Source organism: Notolepis coatsorum (genome assembly GCF_963971535.1).
Source record: "Notolepis coatsorum genome assembly, chromosome: 11".
Lineage (NCBI taxonomy): Eukaryota > Metazoa > Chordata > Actinopteri > Aulopiformes > Paralepididae > Notolepis > Notolepis coatsorum.
The window spans coordinates 69,399,414-69,416,694 of record NC_140175.1 but is presented as its reverse complement, the minus strand read 5'-3'; the positions used below and the strand labels follow the sequence as shown (position 1 = coordinate 69,416,694).

The 17,281-nt window shown below is 47.2% G+C and overlaps 1 protein-coding gene across 2 annotated transcripts; it reads left to right on the top strand.

Moving 5' to 3' along the window:
* Positions 1 to 359: 359 nt before the first annotated feature.
* Positions 360 to 15,241, top strand: LOC311236540 (uncharacterized protein). Of its 2 annotated transcripts, XM_084324222.1 has the most exons (4): positions 360 to 491; positions 9,787 to 9,927; positions 11,553 to 11,810; positions 14,810 to 15,241. In XM_084324222.1, the coding sequence occupies exons 1-3, from the start codon at positions 489 to 491 to the stop codon at positions 11,775 to 11,777; spliced, it is 369 nt and encodes a 122-aa protein (XP_084180348.1). In that variant the 5' UTR covers positions 360 to 488; the 3' UTR covers positions 11,778 to 11,810; positions 14,810 to 15,241. The 2 variants fall into 2 exon arrangements, with proteins under 2 accessions (XP_084180348.1, XP_084180347.1); XM_084324221.1 differs by lacking the exon at positions 14,810 to 15,241 and having other exon boundaries at positions 11,553 to 13,791.
* The last annotated feature ends 2,040 nt before the right edge of the window (positions 15,242 to 17,281 follow it).

Below are 17,281 nucleotides of genomic sequence, written 5' to 3'. Positions count from 1 at the left end.
CTGTATCTATTTTTAATGTAATTTAATCAATCCAAATAAATTATTTTGTGATCAATCTACAGGAGTAGTTGCCTTTTTAATAACGTACGGTACTTATATGAAATCCTTTTACATGAATTTTGAATCAATAAATAACCTTCTCTGTATCATATATTTTATGTTTCACATTTTACGATACCGTAATTATTTGTATTGTACATAATCTCTGCTCTTGTTTTGAGCTCCTTGTCTTCTGTTCTCATCCTCATTTTCCCCTCCTCTTCCTCCCCCCCCTCCCCTCTTCCTCCCCGACCCCCCCCCCCCCTCCTACTCCTCCAAGGAAAGCTGCCTGTTGTCTAAACACATACAATGAGAGGAGTCATAAACGCTGGCACATACCAGAGAAAACCTCTGCTCTCTCTCTTGCTCTCTCTCTTGCTCTCATTTGGACTTCGCCCTGACAGACCAAGGAAAGGTTCCTCATTCCTCAGTGCCGCTCTTCCTTAAACATGGTAAGCTGCAAGGTCAAACTATATTGACTGCTTTCGTTTTTGAATTGCCCTAAAGCAAAGTTTGTAGTTATTTGACAAGTTGTGGGAAAAGTTGTTATTCAACTTCAGTCACTTTTCAGTTTCTGCTATTGATTCTTTGATTGATAACTGATTTTGTCTCATCTGACTTAATGCAAAGCTTGTTGACTGGTTTATTGTGGTCACAGTAGTAGCAAGATGGAGGTGCAGTATTTATTTAAAAAAAAATATTTCATTGCATAACTAACCAGGTTAGGTTAACTTAAGAGTAAGACTGAGTGGTTTCTGCAGCAACGGCTTGTGGGAAGGAGGGGCATACACACACACACACACACACACACACACACACACACACACACACACACACACACACACACACACACACACACACACACACACACACACACACACACACACACACACACACCTACACACACCTACACACACCTACACACACACACACACACACACCTACACACACCTACACACACCTACACACACCTACACACACCTACACACACACACACACACACACACACACACACACACACACACACACACACACACACACACACACACACACACACACACACACACACACACACATACACACACATACACACACACACAGTATGAGGGTGCAGTATTACAGCCTTGTGCTGTTGGCACACTGCACTGGAGTATTTTGTGGGTTTAGTGCCTTGCTCGAGTGCACATCACTGGTACTTAAGGGGAGGAAGCACCATGAGCAACTCTCTAGCCACCAGATTTCATTATTGATTCATGGATTCGAAACCTCCAATATCAAGTTTGCTTCTTTGAGCTTAAGGCTATGGCTACTGCTGCTGTCCTCGCTACAAGACATAGGCTATATTGTTCTCAAAGTCTTGCCCTTGTAATGTTAGGTCCTTTGTTTCTGCCTCAAATAATTGTTTTTAACTCGCGAGATGCACTGTTGCATAATTGTCTTTGCATTATGTTTTATATTCTTTCAAAGAAACACTGCTGAGTATCATAGTAATAACATTTCTTATTCTGTCTTGATAGATGATTGATAGATGGATGGATGGATAATAATAATAATAATAATAATAATAATAATAATAATAATAATAATAATAATAATAATAATAATAATAATAATAATAATAATAATAATAATAAATAATAATAATAATAATAATAATAATAATAATAATAATAATAATAATAATAATAATAATAATAATAATAATAATAATAATAATAATCATAATCATAATAATAATAATAATAATAATAATAATAATAATAATAATAATAAACTTTATTTGTATAGCACCTTTCATAAAATAATTGCAGCTCAAAGTGCTTTACAACAGAAAAAGACAGGCATAGAATGATAGGCCACCTTGTTTATGGTTTGATTCAGTTTTAAAAATAGACAATAATGAAAAAAATAAGATAGAATAGACGGAGTAAAATAGTGCAATAGTGCGGTGCAATCAAATAGTAGAATATAATAGACATAAAATGAGCACATAAAGTGCAGCCATATAAAATAACAGTTTTTTTACAGTGCAATAAAATTGTTCTGGATTACTGTTTAACAGTTTAAAGTCGTCTTTACCTTCTCTGTTTGGTATCCACAGTTTAAAACCTGACAGTCTTCCCTCCTGTTTGATACGCACTTTGACTCTTTGACCCTCCCACTCAGGGCAAACATCCCTCTTAGGGCGCAGTTCCCTCTCTCAGGGCGCAGTTCTAGGTCTGGGTCCCCTACACCAGTGGTTCTCAACTGGTCTAGCCTCGGGACCCAACATTTTCCTTAGTCATTAAGTCGCGACCCACATTTTTTAACCACTATGATTAATTTAAATGTTCTTTGTTGCAGTAATACACAATCTTTCATGCACTGTTAAAAACATGAAATAAACTCGAAAAAGTGCAACGAAAGTGCAACTAGGGCTAAAAGTAAAAACCCAATGAAATAAAATAATAATAAATAATATATGCTTCTTAGCAGATTTCTTAGTTTAATGTAACATACCTAAGTTTGGGGGAACTAATGGAATAACTGGGGTTGCAACAAAAGTGCAACTAGTGCTAAAAACCCAATGAAATAAAATAATAATAAATAATATATGCTTCTTAGCAGATTTCTTAGCTTAACATAACATACCTACGGTAAGTTTGGGGGAACTAATGGGATAACTGGGGTTGCAACAAAAGTGCAACTAGGGCTAAAAACACAATGAAATAAAATAATAATAATAAATAATATATCCTTCTTAGCAGACTTCTTAGCTTAACATCCCAGGGAACTAATGGGATAACTGGGGATGTTGTTTGCTCCTGACAAGAGTCTCAAAGTCTGAGGTGATGGTAGACAAAGCAACTCTGAGGTCATGCTCAATGTCCAATCTGTTCCTCTGATTTGTCTCCAGCTGGACCAGAGCTGAGAAGCCACTTTCACAAAGATAGGTAGTAAAAAAAGAAAAAAAAGTATATAAAAAAAAAATATATATATATTTTTCTACACACACATCCGCGACCCACTCAAAATGGCCCCGCGACCCACTTTTGGGTCGCGACCCACCAGTTGAGAAACACTGCCCTACACAGTTTTAAAGCCTGACAGTCATTCTTCTTGCTTGATACCCACACAGTTTAATACCTGACAGTTTAGAACCTGTGATAAAAGTCATAAAAGAGTAAAATAGAATGGACAGAGTAAAATAGTGTAATAATCAGTACAATCAGCAGCGGAGTGTATTAAAAGGCTATGGTGAAGAGGTACGTCTTTAGCTTATTTTTGAAGATATTTATAGATCTAGCTTCCCTAATGTCCATAGTGTTCCATAACTTTGGTGCATAGTTTGCGAAGGCTGCGTCCCTGATTCTCTTTAGGCTGTGGTTTGGAACCTTCAATAGACCAGTAGTAGATGGATGGATAGATAGATACAGTAGATAGATAGATCAACGTTAATGAGGGGGATTTCAAAAAGTAATTTCAATGGTTTCTTTATCTCCTTTTAAATCACCACACACACCAATACATGCACGAGCAAGCACACACGCACACACACACACACGCACGCACACACACACACGCACACACACACACCCTCCAGAGTCCAAGTAAACCTTTCAGGGACTTGGTGTTAGGGTTTGTAACCGACCTCAAACGCAACGGCACAGAGAGAGTTGTTCAGAGTTAGCCAAAGCAAGGGCGTATTTATTTTCAGAGTTACAAGATGGAATGAAGTTGAGCAACCGAACAAACGGGGAATCTGGCATGTGAAGATTGTTGCGGCTCTGCAGATACTCCCAGTAGGTGGTGGTGAGGAATTGGCTTGTGACGTCTGAAGCGGCTCTGCAGATCCTCCCAGCTTTCACTCCCGGTGGAAACGGAGAGAGAGAGAAATCAGAGTTAGCCCAGCGCACAACAGAAGCAGAGAGGTGACTGATCCAGTATATATCCAAGTGACTTGATCTTCGGTGTACCACACACAAGTTAGCAGAGTCCAGAGAAAAAACAATACGGTAATCCAAAGTGTAAATCCAACACAAAAATAGGTGAGAACAGTACAAACAAAAACGGGATCTCTTCGGTGTTTCACAAACACACAAAAAACTGATGATCCAAAAAGAACTGTTTCCAAAAACTCACCAGAGCGCAACGCGTAAAGCGGGCAGATAACGAGGCGCAGCTCCGAACGGGGAACCAGGTTCTCCACAGGGATTCTCCACGAAAGTCCTGGAGAGCAAAAGACAGGAAACAGCGACGGGGAAGGCAGGCAAATGCAGGAGTAATTCAGAACGATCCAACATCGATAGTAGGGGGATCAGAGTATATAAAGCCACAGGGCGCTGATTACAAGCTGTGACAGCTGCGGGATGAAATTGATACTTGCTCCAGAAGCGTGTGGCGGGGAAAGCACCAATCAACACGGCACCTTACAGGAACGGAGCGTGTGGCGGGGAATGCAATTAATCAACAAAGTACCTTAAAGGAACGGAGCGTGTGGCGGGGAGCGGACCAAACCTCACAGTACCCCCCCCTCCACGGGAGCCACCCGGCGACCAGGCTCGCCCGGATGGGCACGATGGAAGTCGGTGATTAGGCCGGGATCCACAATGAGCTGGCGGGAGACCCAGCTCCGTTCCTCCGGACCGTACCCCTCCCAGTCCACCAGGTACTGGAACCCCCGACCCCGCCGTCGAACGCCCATCAACCGGCGGACCTGCCACTGGGGGTGACCGTCCACCATCTCGGGAGGAGGTGGTTCCGGAGCAGGAGGCATCAGGGGACTGAGAGAGACAGGCTTAACCCGGGACACATGGAAAACGGGGTGAATGTGCATGGACGCAGGAAGCTTAAGACTCACCGCCGCCGGACTGAGTACCTTCAGAACCTCAAAAGGTCCGACGAACCGGGGGTTAAGCTTCTTGGCCGAGGACCGAAGTGGAAGGTCCCTTGCGGAAAGCCACACCCTCTGCCCAGGGTGGTACGTCGGCGCAGGAACCCGGCGCCGGTCAGCCCCACGACAGGCGCGCTCTGATGACCGGAGCAGCGCGGTCCTGGTGATCTCCCAGACCCGACGGCACCGGTCGAGGTGGTCCTGTACGGAGGGAACTGCCACCTCCGTCTCCTGTGCAGGGAAAAGAGGGGGTTGGTAGCCCAGGGATACCTCAAAGGGTGAGAGGCCGGTGGCGGAACTGACCATGGAGTTGATGGAGTACTCGACCCAGGGAAGGAATCGGCTCCAAGAAGCTGGTCTCTCGGCAGCCACACACCGAAGAGCAGACTCCACACTCTGGTTCATCCTCTCCGTTTGTCCGTTAGTCTGGGGATGATAACCAGAGGAAAGACTGACCGTTGCCCCCAATCCCTTGCAAAAAGCCCGCCATACCTGGGAAGTGAACTGGGGCCCCCGGTCCGAGACGACGTCTTGGGGAAAACCATGGAGGCAAAACACGTGGCGTGTCAGGAGGTCCGCCGTCTCGGCCGCCGAGGGAAGCTTGGGAAGGGCCACGAGGTGAACCCCCTTGCTGAACCGATCCACCACAGTCAGAAGGCACGTGTGACCAAGGACGGCTCGGAATGGGAAGCGGCTGCAATAGCCCGGAGGGTGCCTGGTGGGAGGCCTTGCTGCGGGCGCAGACTGCGCAGGCCAGTACGAACTCCTTGACGTCGTTCCTCATGGTGGGCCACCAGAATCGACGAGCCAGGAAGGAAAACGTGCGATGAACGCCCGGGTGGCAGGCGAACCGGCTGGTATGGCCCCACTGGAGGACCCGGGACCGGACCGAGTCGGGGACGAAGAGACGATGAACCGGTACATTGCCTGGAGCGCGATGGAAGCGTAGGGCACGCCTTACCACCCCCTCGATGCCCAAGGTGACTACTCCTACCACCCTGGCCTCTGGGAGGATGGGAGTCGGGTCCTCAGTGGTTGGAGCCCCCTTGGAGTGTAACCGGGACAGGGAGTCGGCCTTCGTGTTGCAGGAACCAGGGCGAAACGTCAGCGAGAAGTCGAACCGACTGAGGAAGCTGGCCCATCTTGCCTGCCGGCCATTGAGGCGCTTGGAAGCACGGATGTACGTCAGGTTCTTGTGGTCCGTCCAAATGGTAAATGGCTCCTCGGCCCCCTCTAGCCAATGACGCCACTCCTCCAAGGCAGCCACAACCGCCAGCAGCTCCCGATTGCCGATGTCATAGTTCCTCTCGGCAGGGAGGAACCGACGCGGGTAGAAGGCGCACGGATGTACCTTCTGGTCTGTTGCCGACCGCTGGGACAAGATAGCTCCCAGTCCAGTATCCGAGGCGTCCACCTCTACGATGAACTGTCTCTTGGGGTCTGGATGGAGCAAGATCGGGGCGGAAGTGAACCTCTTCTTGAGGGAGCGGAACGCGGCACACGCCGCTGGGGACCAGTCGAACGGCAGGGCGGGAGAGGTCAGTCTGGTAAGCGGTTCCGCCACTTGACTGTAGTTCCGGATGAACCTTCGGTAGAAGTTGGCGAACCCGAGGAAGCTCTGTAACTCTTTCCGAGAGGTGGGTTCCGGCCACTCCTCCACGGCCCGGATCTTGCGAGGATCAGCTCGGGTCAAGCCTCTCTCCACGATGAAGCCCAGGTAATCAGCGGAGTCGGAGTGGAATCGGCACTTCTCCGCCTTGACAAAGAGCCGATTGTGGAGGAGGCGCTCCAGCACACGGCGGACATGCTGGATGTGTTCCTCGAGGGTCTTGGAGAAGATGAGGATGTCGTCTAGGTATACTACCACAAACTCCTCCAGCATGTCACGAAGGACGTCGTTCATGAGCGCCTGGAATACCGCCGGAGCGTTGGTGAGGCCGAACGGCATCACCAGGTACTCGTAGTGGCCCCTGGGAGTCTTGAAGGCGGTCTTCCATTCATCGCCCTCTCGGATACGGACTAGATGGTAGGCACTCCGGAGGTCCAGCTTGGTAAAGACGGTAGCCTGGGTGAGAGGCTCGAAGGTGGAGTTCATGAGAGGTAGAGGATACTTGTTCTTAATGGTGATCTCGTTGAGCTGGCGATAGTCGATGCAGGGTCGAAGGTCTCCGTCCTTCTTCCCAACAAAGAAGAAACCGGCCGCCACAGGAGAGGAGGAAGGCCGAATGAGTCCTGCTTCCAAGGACTCAGAGATGTATTGATCCATCGCTGCCTTCTCCGGGACGGTCAGACTATAGAGGCGGCTGCCGGGAAGGGGAGCCCCTGAGCGGAGGTCGATGGCACAGTCATAAGGCCGGTGAGGCGGAAGGGCCTGAGCCCTGGACTTACTGAAAACCTCCATGAGGTCGTGGTACTCGGGGGGTATGGTCGAGAGGTCCGGAGGCGGCTCACAAACGGATCTCCGGGGCGAGGGACAGGACGCCGCCTGAAGACACTGGGCATGACAGGAGGAGCTCCACCCCTTGATGGTACCGGAGGACCAGGCGATGTGGGGCTCGTGCAGCGCGAGCCAGGGCCGGCCCAGGACTACTGGGACAAGAGGGGATCTGGTGATAAAAAACTGGAGTCTCTCTACGTGGTTACCAGCAATGGTGAGCAGGACAGGGCAGGTGCGTTGAGTGATGTCAGCCAGGCGGTGTTGGTCCAATGCGAATACCTCCAATGGCCTCACTAGGTCCTCAAGTGGAATGTTGGCCCGGGTAGCAAACTCGATGTCTAGGAAACTCTCGTCAGCCCCCGAGTCAATGAGTGCCTCCACCGTAGCCCGTTGATCCGCCCAGGCCAGGGTGACGCTCATCAGACAGCTAGGTGGTGCACGGTTCTGGGAACGAGAAAAACGGCTCACCAGGATCTCCCGGGGTCCCGGCGAGCCTGGTCTTTTGGCCGGGTGGGGCAGTTGACGATACGTGTCCATCCCGACCGCAGTAGAGGCAAAGGCCGGACCTGAACCTCGCCTCCCGTTCAGCTTGGCTAAGATGAGAACGTCCCAGCTGCATGGGTTCCTCTCCGGGCACCGAACGGGAGGGGAAAGAGCCACCAGTCGTGTTGGGAGCAGGGCGACCCGCAGTACCGTCACGAGTACGGGGGGTCCGGAGTACCTCTGGAGGTCCCTGTCGGGTTCTCTCACGTCGTCTCTCCTGGAGGCGTCCGTCGATGCGAATGGCGAGGCTGAACAGGTCCTCGAGGGACTGAGGTTCCTCACGGGTCGCGAGCTGGTCCCTGACTGCGTCGTTGAGCCCCCTCATGAAGGTGAGACGAAGTGCTTGATCGTTCCAACTGCTCTCCGTTGCCGCCAGTCTGAACTCCAGCACGTAGTCAGTGACCCCGCCACTGCCCTGCCGGAAGGTACCCAACCGGGCTCCAGGGTCCTGGCCACGGGCTGGGTGGTGGAAAACCCTGCGGAGCTCAGCCACGAAGTCTGGGTAGGAAAAACAGAAATGGGTCACACTTGGATAGACTTCACCAAAAACAATGCAGATTTATTATTTATTACACACGTCTAAAAAATTTGTTTTGCGCACATTCATTTAGTTTGACAGTTACTGAGAGTGAATGAGTTTGAATATGGCCACCAGTGATGTCATCGGGGACATGTGTTGTGTTAATTACAGCTCAATTAAATGATAAGGTAGAGATCAGAGAGAGGTCTGGCTGAACCTGTTATCATTCTGCTATAGTATAGGGGGGGAAACACTCTAGCTTGTTTGTATTTCTTTAACCCTTTCACTGCCGCACTACCAAACGGTTAACCCTTTCACTGCCACACAACAGCAGGTTAACCCTTTCACTGCCACACTACAGAAGGTTAACCCTTTACTATCACACTACCGACGAAGGGTTAAACCAATCATAATCATCCTGATACTAAGCCCAGGATGCAGCGACAGGGCCCTTGCAAAACAATGTCACAGATAGCGGAAGGGGAGAAGTCTGACTGAAATAGTCGGTCAATGGCATGCTTATAGCCACAGTCTATATCCTGTGATCCAGACTATTCTTGCCTTGATACAAAAGTGATGCTTTACTCTGCATAATCCTTTACAATTACTGAAGTATTTGGTAGCCGACCCTTTTTTTCCCTCAGATTCACCACTTCCTGTATATCTGAAAATGTATAATTAAAAATGCCACATAAACCCATGAAAGTCAGCACATTTGATTGAAATGCTGATGATGTGGTGAGTTTCATCAGTTGGTGTTTCTATACTGTACAATCTCCATCCATTCCTGTTTTCATAAACCATGATATGCAATTGATAATCGCAGCTTGTGACCTAAAATTAGCATAATTACTTCTCAGATATTTTTGAAGTCATTGCAGTGTTGGTGATAAATAATAAATAAAGACTAGATGAATGTAACACGTCAAGTGTGCAGTGTTTAGTATTAAGAGTCAGACAGTCCTAACGGTTCTCAAGTTCTGATGGCTACTGGCACAAAGGACTGGCTAAGGTGGTTTGTGGTGTGTCATCCTCCTCTCTGCCACCTAGAATACCATTATATTAAATAGAATACAATACCATACTGAATATCATAGAATTATTACATACAATTCTTAAATGTAATAGTATTTTACAATTTTGAGCAAGGCAGCTTTTGAAGTTTGTGTTTACCAATGTCTACTTTATGATTGGGCCATAAAAATCACAAGTGAATTATTGTATTTTAAAGTTATTTTCATCTTGTGTCTCCCCCACTGATCATAGCGGAGCAAGGCAATTTCGGAAGTTTGTGTTCACAAAAACTGATTTGGGCCGTCCTCCTAAACCATGGTCATAAAAAGGATAATGTTGATTCTTACATTTCCTACTCAGTCTGGTGGAGGTCGAGTAGAGCAGGTGCAGGAGGCTGCAGAGGAGGTGAAGGTGCTGATGGTTGAGAACCTGCAGAAGACGGAAGAACGGTCTGAGAAACTCACTGAGCTGGACAAGAGGGCAGAGCAGCTCAAAGAGAAGGTGAAAGAGAATGTGTGTTTTCACATGTGTTTAAAAGCCAAATCAAATGGTAAATGAACTGCATTTATATAACAGCTTTTATCCAAATCGCTTTACAACTTATGCCTCACATTCACCCATTCACTCACACATTCACACACTGAAGGTGAATGCAGTAAACAGAAAATAAAGAAAATCTCAATCAGGAGAGAGAACCCTAAATATATATATATATATATTTAATTTGTATATTATTATAATTTTTTTAATCTATTTTTTCTCCCCCTTTTTTTCCGTATTCTTTTCTCCCATCCCAATTTAGTCGTTATGCCAATTTCCTTCCTGGTCGTTGCGCGCATTTCCCCTCCACTTGCTGGCCTAGGGATTTTTTATTTTTTTTTTATCTTTTTCCCCCTCCTTCTTTTTCCGATTTTTCTCCCATCCCACTGTTAGTCGTTATGCCAATTCCCAACCCCCTTCCTGGTTTTTGCGCACTTTCCCCTACTGTTGGTCCGAGAGGCCGGAGACTGTCACATGCTTTCCTCCGACGCATGTGCAGCCAGCCGGCAACCAGCCTGGCCGCGCAGATTCTCACCGGGAGAGTGTAACGTGTGGAAGGTCACACTACCTCTCTCCAGATCCTACCCTTGCTGAGCAGGCGCCCCGACCGAACTGTAGGGGTCGCTGTCCACAACGCCCAGGACCCACCCACGGCTCCCCTCCCCCTAACGCAGCCAAACGAGTTAGTATAGCGATCAGCCCGAGCCAAGGCAATGCTGACTCTCCGGGAGTCGAGACCGCAGCCTCTTGCATTGGTGACGAGCACAATCTCCGCTACGCCACCTGACCGCGCTGCCTAGGGAGGGTTGATAGATACTATCACATGTCTCCTCCGATACATGTGGAGTCAGCCAGCCGCTTCTTTTCACCTGACAGCGAGGACTCTCACTGGGGGAGTGTAACGCGTGGGAGGCTCACACTACCTCCCCAAGATTCTTTCCCTGCTGAACAGGCGCCCCGACCGACCAGTAGGAGTCGCTGTTTACAACGACCAGGATACACAGTTACACACCCCACCGGCTTCCCACCCGCTAACACTGCCAATTGTGTTAGTATGGACGACCGACCAAACCGGAGGTACCGCTGACAGCTGGATTCATTACCAGAGTATCTGCGGTGGTAGGCAGGCGCTTAGTCCGCTGCGCTACCCAGCCGCCCTAATTTTTTTATTATTTCAAGAAATCTTGCCAAGTCAAATTTGCTTACTGTACTGGCAGGTTATTATACGTGCTTCACCTGTTTAGTAAACTTGCTTCAAGCACATTATTTGCTTAAAACTATTATTTTTGTCAGACCATTCAGTGTGGAGTTCTCGCTCCTGATAAAGTGGGAACAGGATACCAGACATTTCTTTTTGTTTACTGCAGAGCGGAGGGTGGGGAGATGTACTGACCAAACACTCATATTCATATCAGGCTGTTGGTTCCCAGAGGTTCCACAAATGTAGTCAGCCTATTACCAAGAAAAATAAACAAACAATCAAACAAGAAACATATGAAATCTAAGTAAAAGCCTTTCCTGGGACAATGGCATGAATGTGAAAACCTTTGCTTGGTTTAATAAATGCATGTCTTGTGTGTTCTCAGAGTAAGAACTTCGAGAAGACTTCCACTAAGGTGAAGAAGAAGAAAGCCAGCTGGGTTCAGAGCCTGAAGGACAAGAAGAAGCTAATCGCCGTAGTAATTGGAATGTTCGTCGTTATCATCGTCGTAGTGATCATCATGCAGATCTCTAAATCCAACACCCTCTCGTCGGCGCAGAAGAAAGGCCTCACTGCTACGACGGCAACGACCGCGGGACTAGGAAAATAGCGGTGAAGTCTAGTACAGTTGAAGAGTTGAAGTGTGAGAACTTAGAGAACAGGACCGAAAGCCATTGATGAATAGCGTTTTTATGTGTGCCATTAAGATGTTCTAGAAATTAACAGCAGCCACCTGTGGCTGATACGTTTGTCTACCCTATGTGGAAGATGAACAAACAGACATTTTTTTCTATTTTAAAAATCAGTTTGACCACTAGAATAACAAAAGTGCTGAATTTATGAATCCATCAGCCACATGTGGCCAAAGGAGGAAGCGGTTGGTTTCCTGTCCTGGTTGGCTCTAAATACGTAACAGTTCCCTTCGTAATTCATAGTGAGATGTCCAACATTCTAAAATCAATTGACATGGAGCCAGAGACTTAACAAACAAGCGAGACAATTTAATTTCCGCTTTGATGTGCTTACTGGAGACAGGAAGACTATTCCATTTGTATCCCATTGGCCATCTTTGAATGTATGATCATCCCACATATCCACATCTTTGATAGAATTGTCAGTTTTTAGCAATGGTCATGCAGCAGGTTTGAGGAGCCAACATGGCTGCCACTGAAAACTGTGATGGCCAAACTAATAATAATAATAATAATGGATTGGATTTATATAGCGCTCTTCGTGACACCCCAGTGCGCTTACAGAGTAAATTATTCGTTCATACACAGTCATACCGTGCCCTGAAGCGTGGCGAATAATCATCGCCTACGGCCCCTCCGACCACCACCAACATTCATTCACATGCATACACATTCATACGAGGCAAGTAGGTTAAGTGTCTTGCCCAAGGACACAACGGCAGTCGGATGGACATGGGCTTGAGCGGGATTCGAACCACCAACCCTTCGATCATTGGACGACCCGCTCTACCCCTGAGCCACGATCTCTGCTGCAGTCCATTATACTGACCTTTCCTGCCCTACATGCTGACAGTCATGTTGCTCCTCTTGTCCCTCTGGACCCAAGAAACTATACTGTAACATGGCTCCTCTGGGAACTGCAATGGCCAAACATTTTGTATCAGTGGTTCTGGCTTGAGATGTGTGAGATGCCTTTTTATTTTAGAGGGATATGGAATCATCTGAATAAGAGACAATACCATCCAGAGAGAATGGGTGTGATGATTTAAAGGACAATACTGCTTTATTAAAGGTCCCCTCAGTGAGATATTAAGACTCAAACCACATAGAATTATGCTGAATGAGCTGAATGGACAATCCAAACTATCAAATAGCTTACTGAGTGGACCTTTGTGTCTGAGGTACATTAGCGAAGCTTAATCTGAAACCTCTGAGAGTTCTGATCTAGAAGCAGTTTTCCATCACAGATCATAATGAATCTAATCTCATCACTAGTTCCAGATAAGCTATTTTATTCCGATGAACTTGTTAAATCTTCCAGATCAGAGCAGGGCCATAATAGACCGCAGAAGTGACCTCGCATTTTGTCCCCACCCCCTGGTTCAAAGGCTCCTATAGTTTACTATGTGATATTTTTCAATGTACAACATTGGGTCAACTTGAAAACATTCTTTGTGTCGATCATTCTGCTTAAATCGATGAATATTTAACTATTTAACTGTGTGTATTTCCAAGAGACGCACAGTTGTTATCCAGTTTCCTTGATCTAGCCGAACAGCCCCCTGGAAGTGGCTGTACTGTGGCATAATAGAAATGGTATGGACGAAATGTATGGGCATATATATAATTTAGAATTATTTATTTATGTTAATATCTTAGTCATGACCTCACAAGGTGTTCATAGGTGCAGTATTTACCGAGATCAGAAAACACTGTATGCAGATGAGCAGATATGGACGCCAGCCATTCAACTCAATGTCGGCCGAATTGAACGTTTCCACACTTGGCATCGATGTGCGTTCACGCACCATACAGTGTCGTGATGACCATAGGGCTAGTGCCACCTGCCTAGACACTGGGCTAGTGCTGCCTGCCTAGACACTGGGCTAGTGCCGCCTGCCTAGACACTGGGCTAGTGCTGCCTGCCTAGACACTGGGCTAGTGCCGCCTGCCTAGACACTGGGCTAGTGCTGCCTGCCTAGACACTGGGCTAGTGCTGCCTGCCTAGACACTGGGCTAGTGCCGCCTGCCTAGACACTGGGCTAGTGCCACCTGCCTAGACACTGGGCTAGTGCTGCCTGCCTAGACACTGGGCTAGTGCTACCTGCCTAGACACTGGGCTAGTGCCGCCTGCCTAGACACTGGGCTAGTGCTGCCTGCCTAGACACTGGGCTAGTGCTGCCTGCCTAGACACTGGGCTAGTGCTGCCTGCCTAGACACTGGGCTAGTGCTGCCTGCCTAGACACAGGGCTAGTGCTGCCTGCCTAGACACAGGGCTAGTGCTGCCTGCCTAGACACAGGGCTAGTGCTGCCTGCCTAGACACTGGGCTAGTGCTGCCTGCCTAGACACTGGGCTAGTGCTGCCTGCCTAGACACTGGGCTAGTGCTGCCTGCCTAGACATAGGGCTAGTGCTGCCTGCCTAGACATAGGGCTAGTGCTTCAGTGTTAAACTGAAGTCTTCCACAGATTCAGTATAACCTCGTTCCCGGTTTTATTTCCTCCGTGAGATAAAGACTGGTAAAGCACTACGGCTGAAAGTGTGCCTCGAAGCTGCCTCCGAACGTACCAATCACGACACGGTGTTCATGAAAATGCATTCCCCCCAGAAACAACCTCATTATCGCCGCCTCGTCCAGCCTCACGATACATGTACAAAAGGCTGGGAGATTTAGGAGACTGTCCCTTTGGACACACTCGTTGAAAGTGAACGTTAATTAACTTGAATAATTATTTCATTTTCATTTATTAATCCTGTAAGATTCAGACATGACAAGCGAGAATGTCCCGGTCATGTAGCAAATTCTTCAGGCAAAGCCGTTGCAGTGGCTTAAACGAGGAAATATTGTGCACTTCACACGTTTCTATAATTGTTTTGTTGAAAATGTCCGCTGATAACTCCATTTTCTTGTTTTCGAGATTTACGAGCGTCTGCTTCATTCTTTGTTTCAGATCTGGGCTGACCGGAACCGGAAAGCCTGTAGCCGGTACTTCCTGTACTTCCGTTTGCACACTTTAGGAGGCATAGCTTTACCAGCCTAGATTCAGTATGAAAACAAGAATTTCATGCATGCAAGGCAATGGACTAGACCTAACTAGTGGTTCTCAAACTTTTTCATACCGAGACGCCATTTTATTTAGGATTTTTCTGGGGACCCCACACTTAATGTATTGCGTAATTTCAATGTGGAATTGAGGAATATCAAAATAAAAGCCCATGTTATTGAACTTGATCATGTATATTTATTTATTATAGAAAATCTAATTACATCACTATGTTATCAATACACATTTATAAAACGAGGCATATTTAGCCAAAATATGTTGCCAGAATATAAAAAATAATAATGTATTTAATTTTTTTTTTTTTTACTTTCCAATGCGCAACCTACCCGCCACCCCAATTTGGGTTGCGACCCGTAGTTTGAGAACCACTGGACTAGACTATACACACTTTGGACACACGTGACCAAGGCTAACATCGTACAGTACACCATGAGGTAACTACGCCCTGCAACAGAATCCACACCACCAAGAGGCAACACTTATTTCTTACTTTCTTTTTATGTATTCATATGTGAGAATAACGTTTTGCAAATTGAATAATGCCATAATAAATGCAGTCCATTGTATAGTGGACATGAGCTTGACATTTCGGACCTTTTCCAGAGACCCTGTTGATGTTGCTGCTGAGGCTTCCAGGGGGTCTCAGGTGTCAATCAAGTGGTCTAAGACCCGTCCATATTTCACACCTGGTGTTCACATTGGCATTACTAAAACCAAAGGTCATTGACATTGTCCTTGTCATTAAACATGTTGCCACAACACAGCTACAGTCTAATGCTGTTTCACGTAATAACAGTCATTGTATCCCTGAAATACAGCTGTGTAGTTGAAGGTAGGACTAGATAGAGCATTGATTGATTGATTGATTGAAAACTTTATTAACAGATTGCAGAATGGGTACAGTACAGTACAGCTCAATACACACAATTGTTAAGGGGATGCAGACCAGAGAAAGACTTTCGTCTTGTTTACATCAGGGTCCCCCATTTTCAATTCATAATGACATTTATGACATACAGATAGACAGTACTGCTACATCTATACATTTATGACATACCAGATTTGCAAATACAGTACTGTTTGTGATACAAAAAGAGTCCAGAGAAGAGAGTATATACATTTGACATAGAAACTCTACATTGGAGGAGGTTGGATGGGTAGGAGGGGGAAACACTGTACAACTGTACAAGCAAAACTGTACATTATAATATTGACAACCATACTAGGTAATTTACTGTACATTGGAGGGGGTTGGGGGGGGGGAACACTGTACGAACTAGCAAAACTGTACATTGTAATATTGACAAAACCATACTAGGTAAATTACTGTACATTGGAGGGGGTTGGGTTAAATTGGGTAAAATTGGTTTTGACATTAAAAGTAAAAATGTTGCTCTACTGGGTGGCGGCCATCTTGGATATCTGGAGGAAATTATGTCATAACGTCAAACTGATGTCAGAATCGGAATCCTCATGGTCGACTTACACAAAAAAAAGGTGTATTCATTCATACATGATTCCAGGTGCTCTGGTTCAAATTTTTCAAGATGGCGCCAGCAGGTATTTTGAATTTGGCCCTCGAGGGCCAAATTCCTGTCGGGATTTTTGGGAGGGATTGATTGATTGATTGAAAAGTTTATTAACAGATTGCAGAATGGGTACTGTTATGGTTTGTAACCGACCCCAATCGCACAACACAAGACAGGTATGAGAGTAAGCCAAAACAGGGCAAATATTTATTATAGAACAAAAAGCGGCACAGTCCCTTTAAGGGAGAACACAAAAACACTAGAGTCAAGGAAATCTGGAAAATGCGGCACTGTGCCTTTAAGAGGCGAACAGGCTAAGGGACTAAGGCTAAGGGCCAGGGCTAAGGACCAGGGCTAAGTGTCAGGGCCAGGAACAGGGGCACTGGAGAGGGGGACAGGGACAGAGAACAGGCTTAAGGCCTTGGACAGGGCGAGGGCCAGAGCTGCTTACAGGGATGAGGACAGGGTTCCGACGGCGGAGGCCTGGCACGGGGACAGGGGCCCGACGGCGGAGGCCTGGCACGGGGACAGGGGCCCGACGGCGGAGGCCTGGCACGGGGACAGGGGCCCGACGGCGGAGGCCTGGCATGGGAACAGGGGCCCGACGGCGGAGGCCTGGCACGGGGACAGGGGCCCGACGGCGGGGGCCTGGCACGGGAACAGGGGCCCGACAGCGGGGCCTGGCACGGAGATCCTCCTCCTCCTCTTCGGATGCTGCAGACGGGCAGCGCAGAACAAAGGGGGTCCCAGGGGACCGGGATGGGAACACGCCGTCCTCCCGTGGAATACTAGGGAGCGACGACGAGCCTGGGTCCAAGGGGAACGGGAT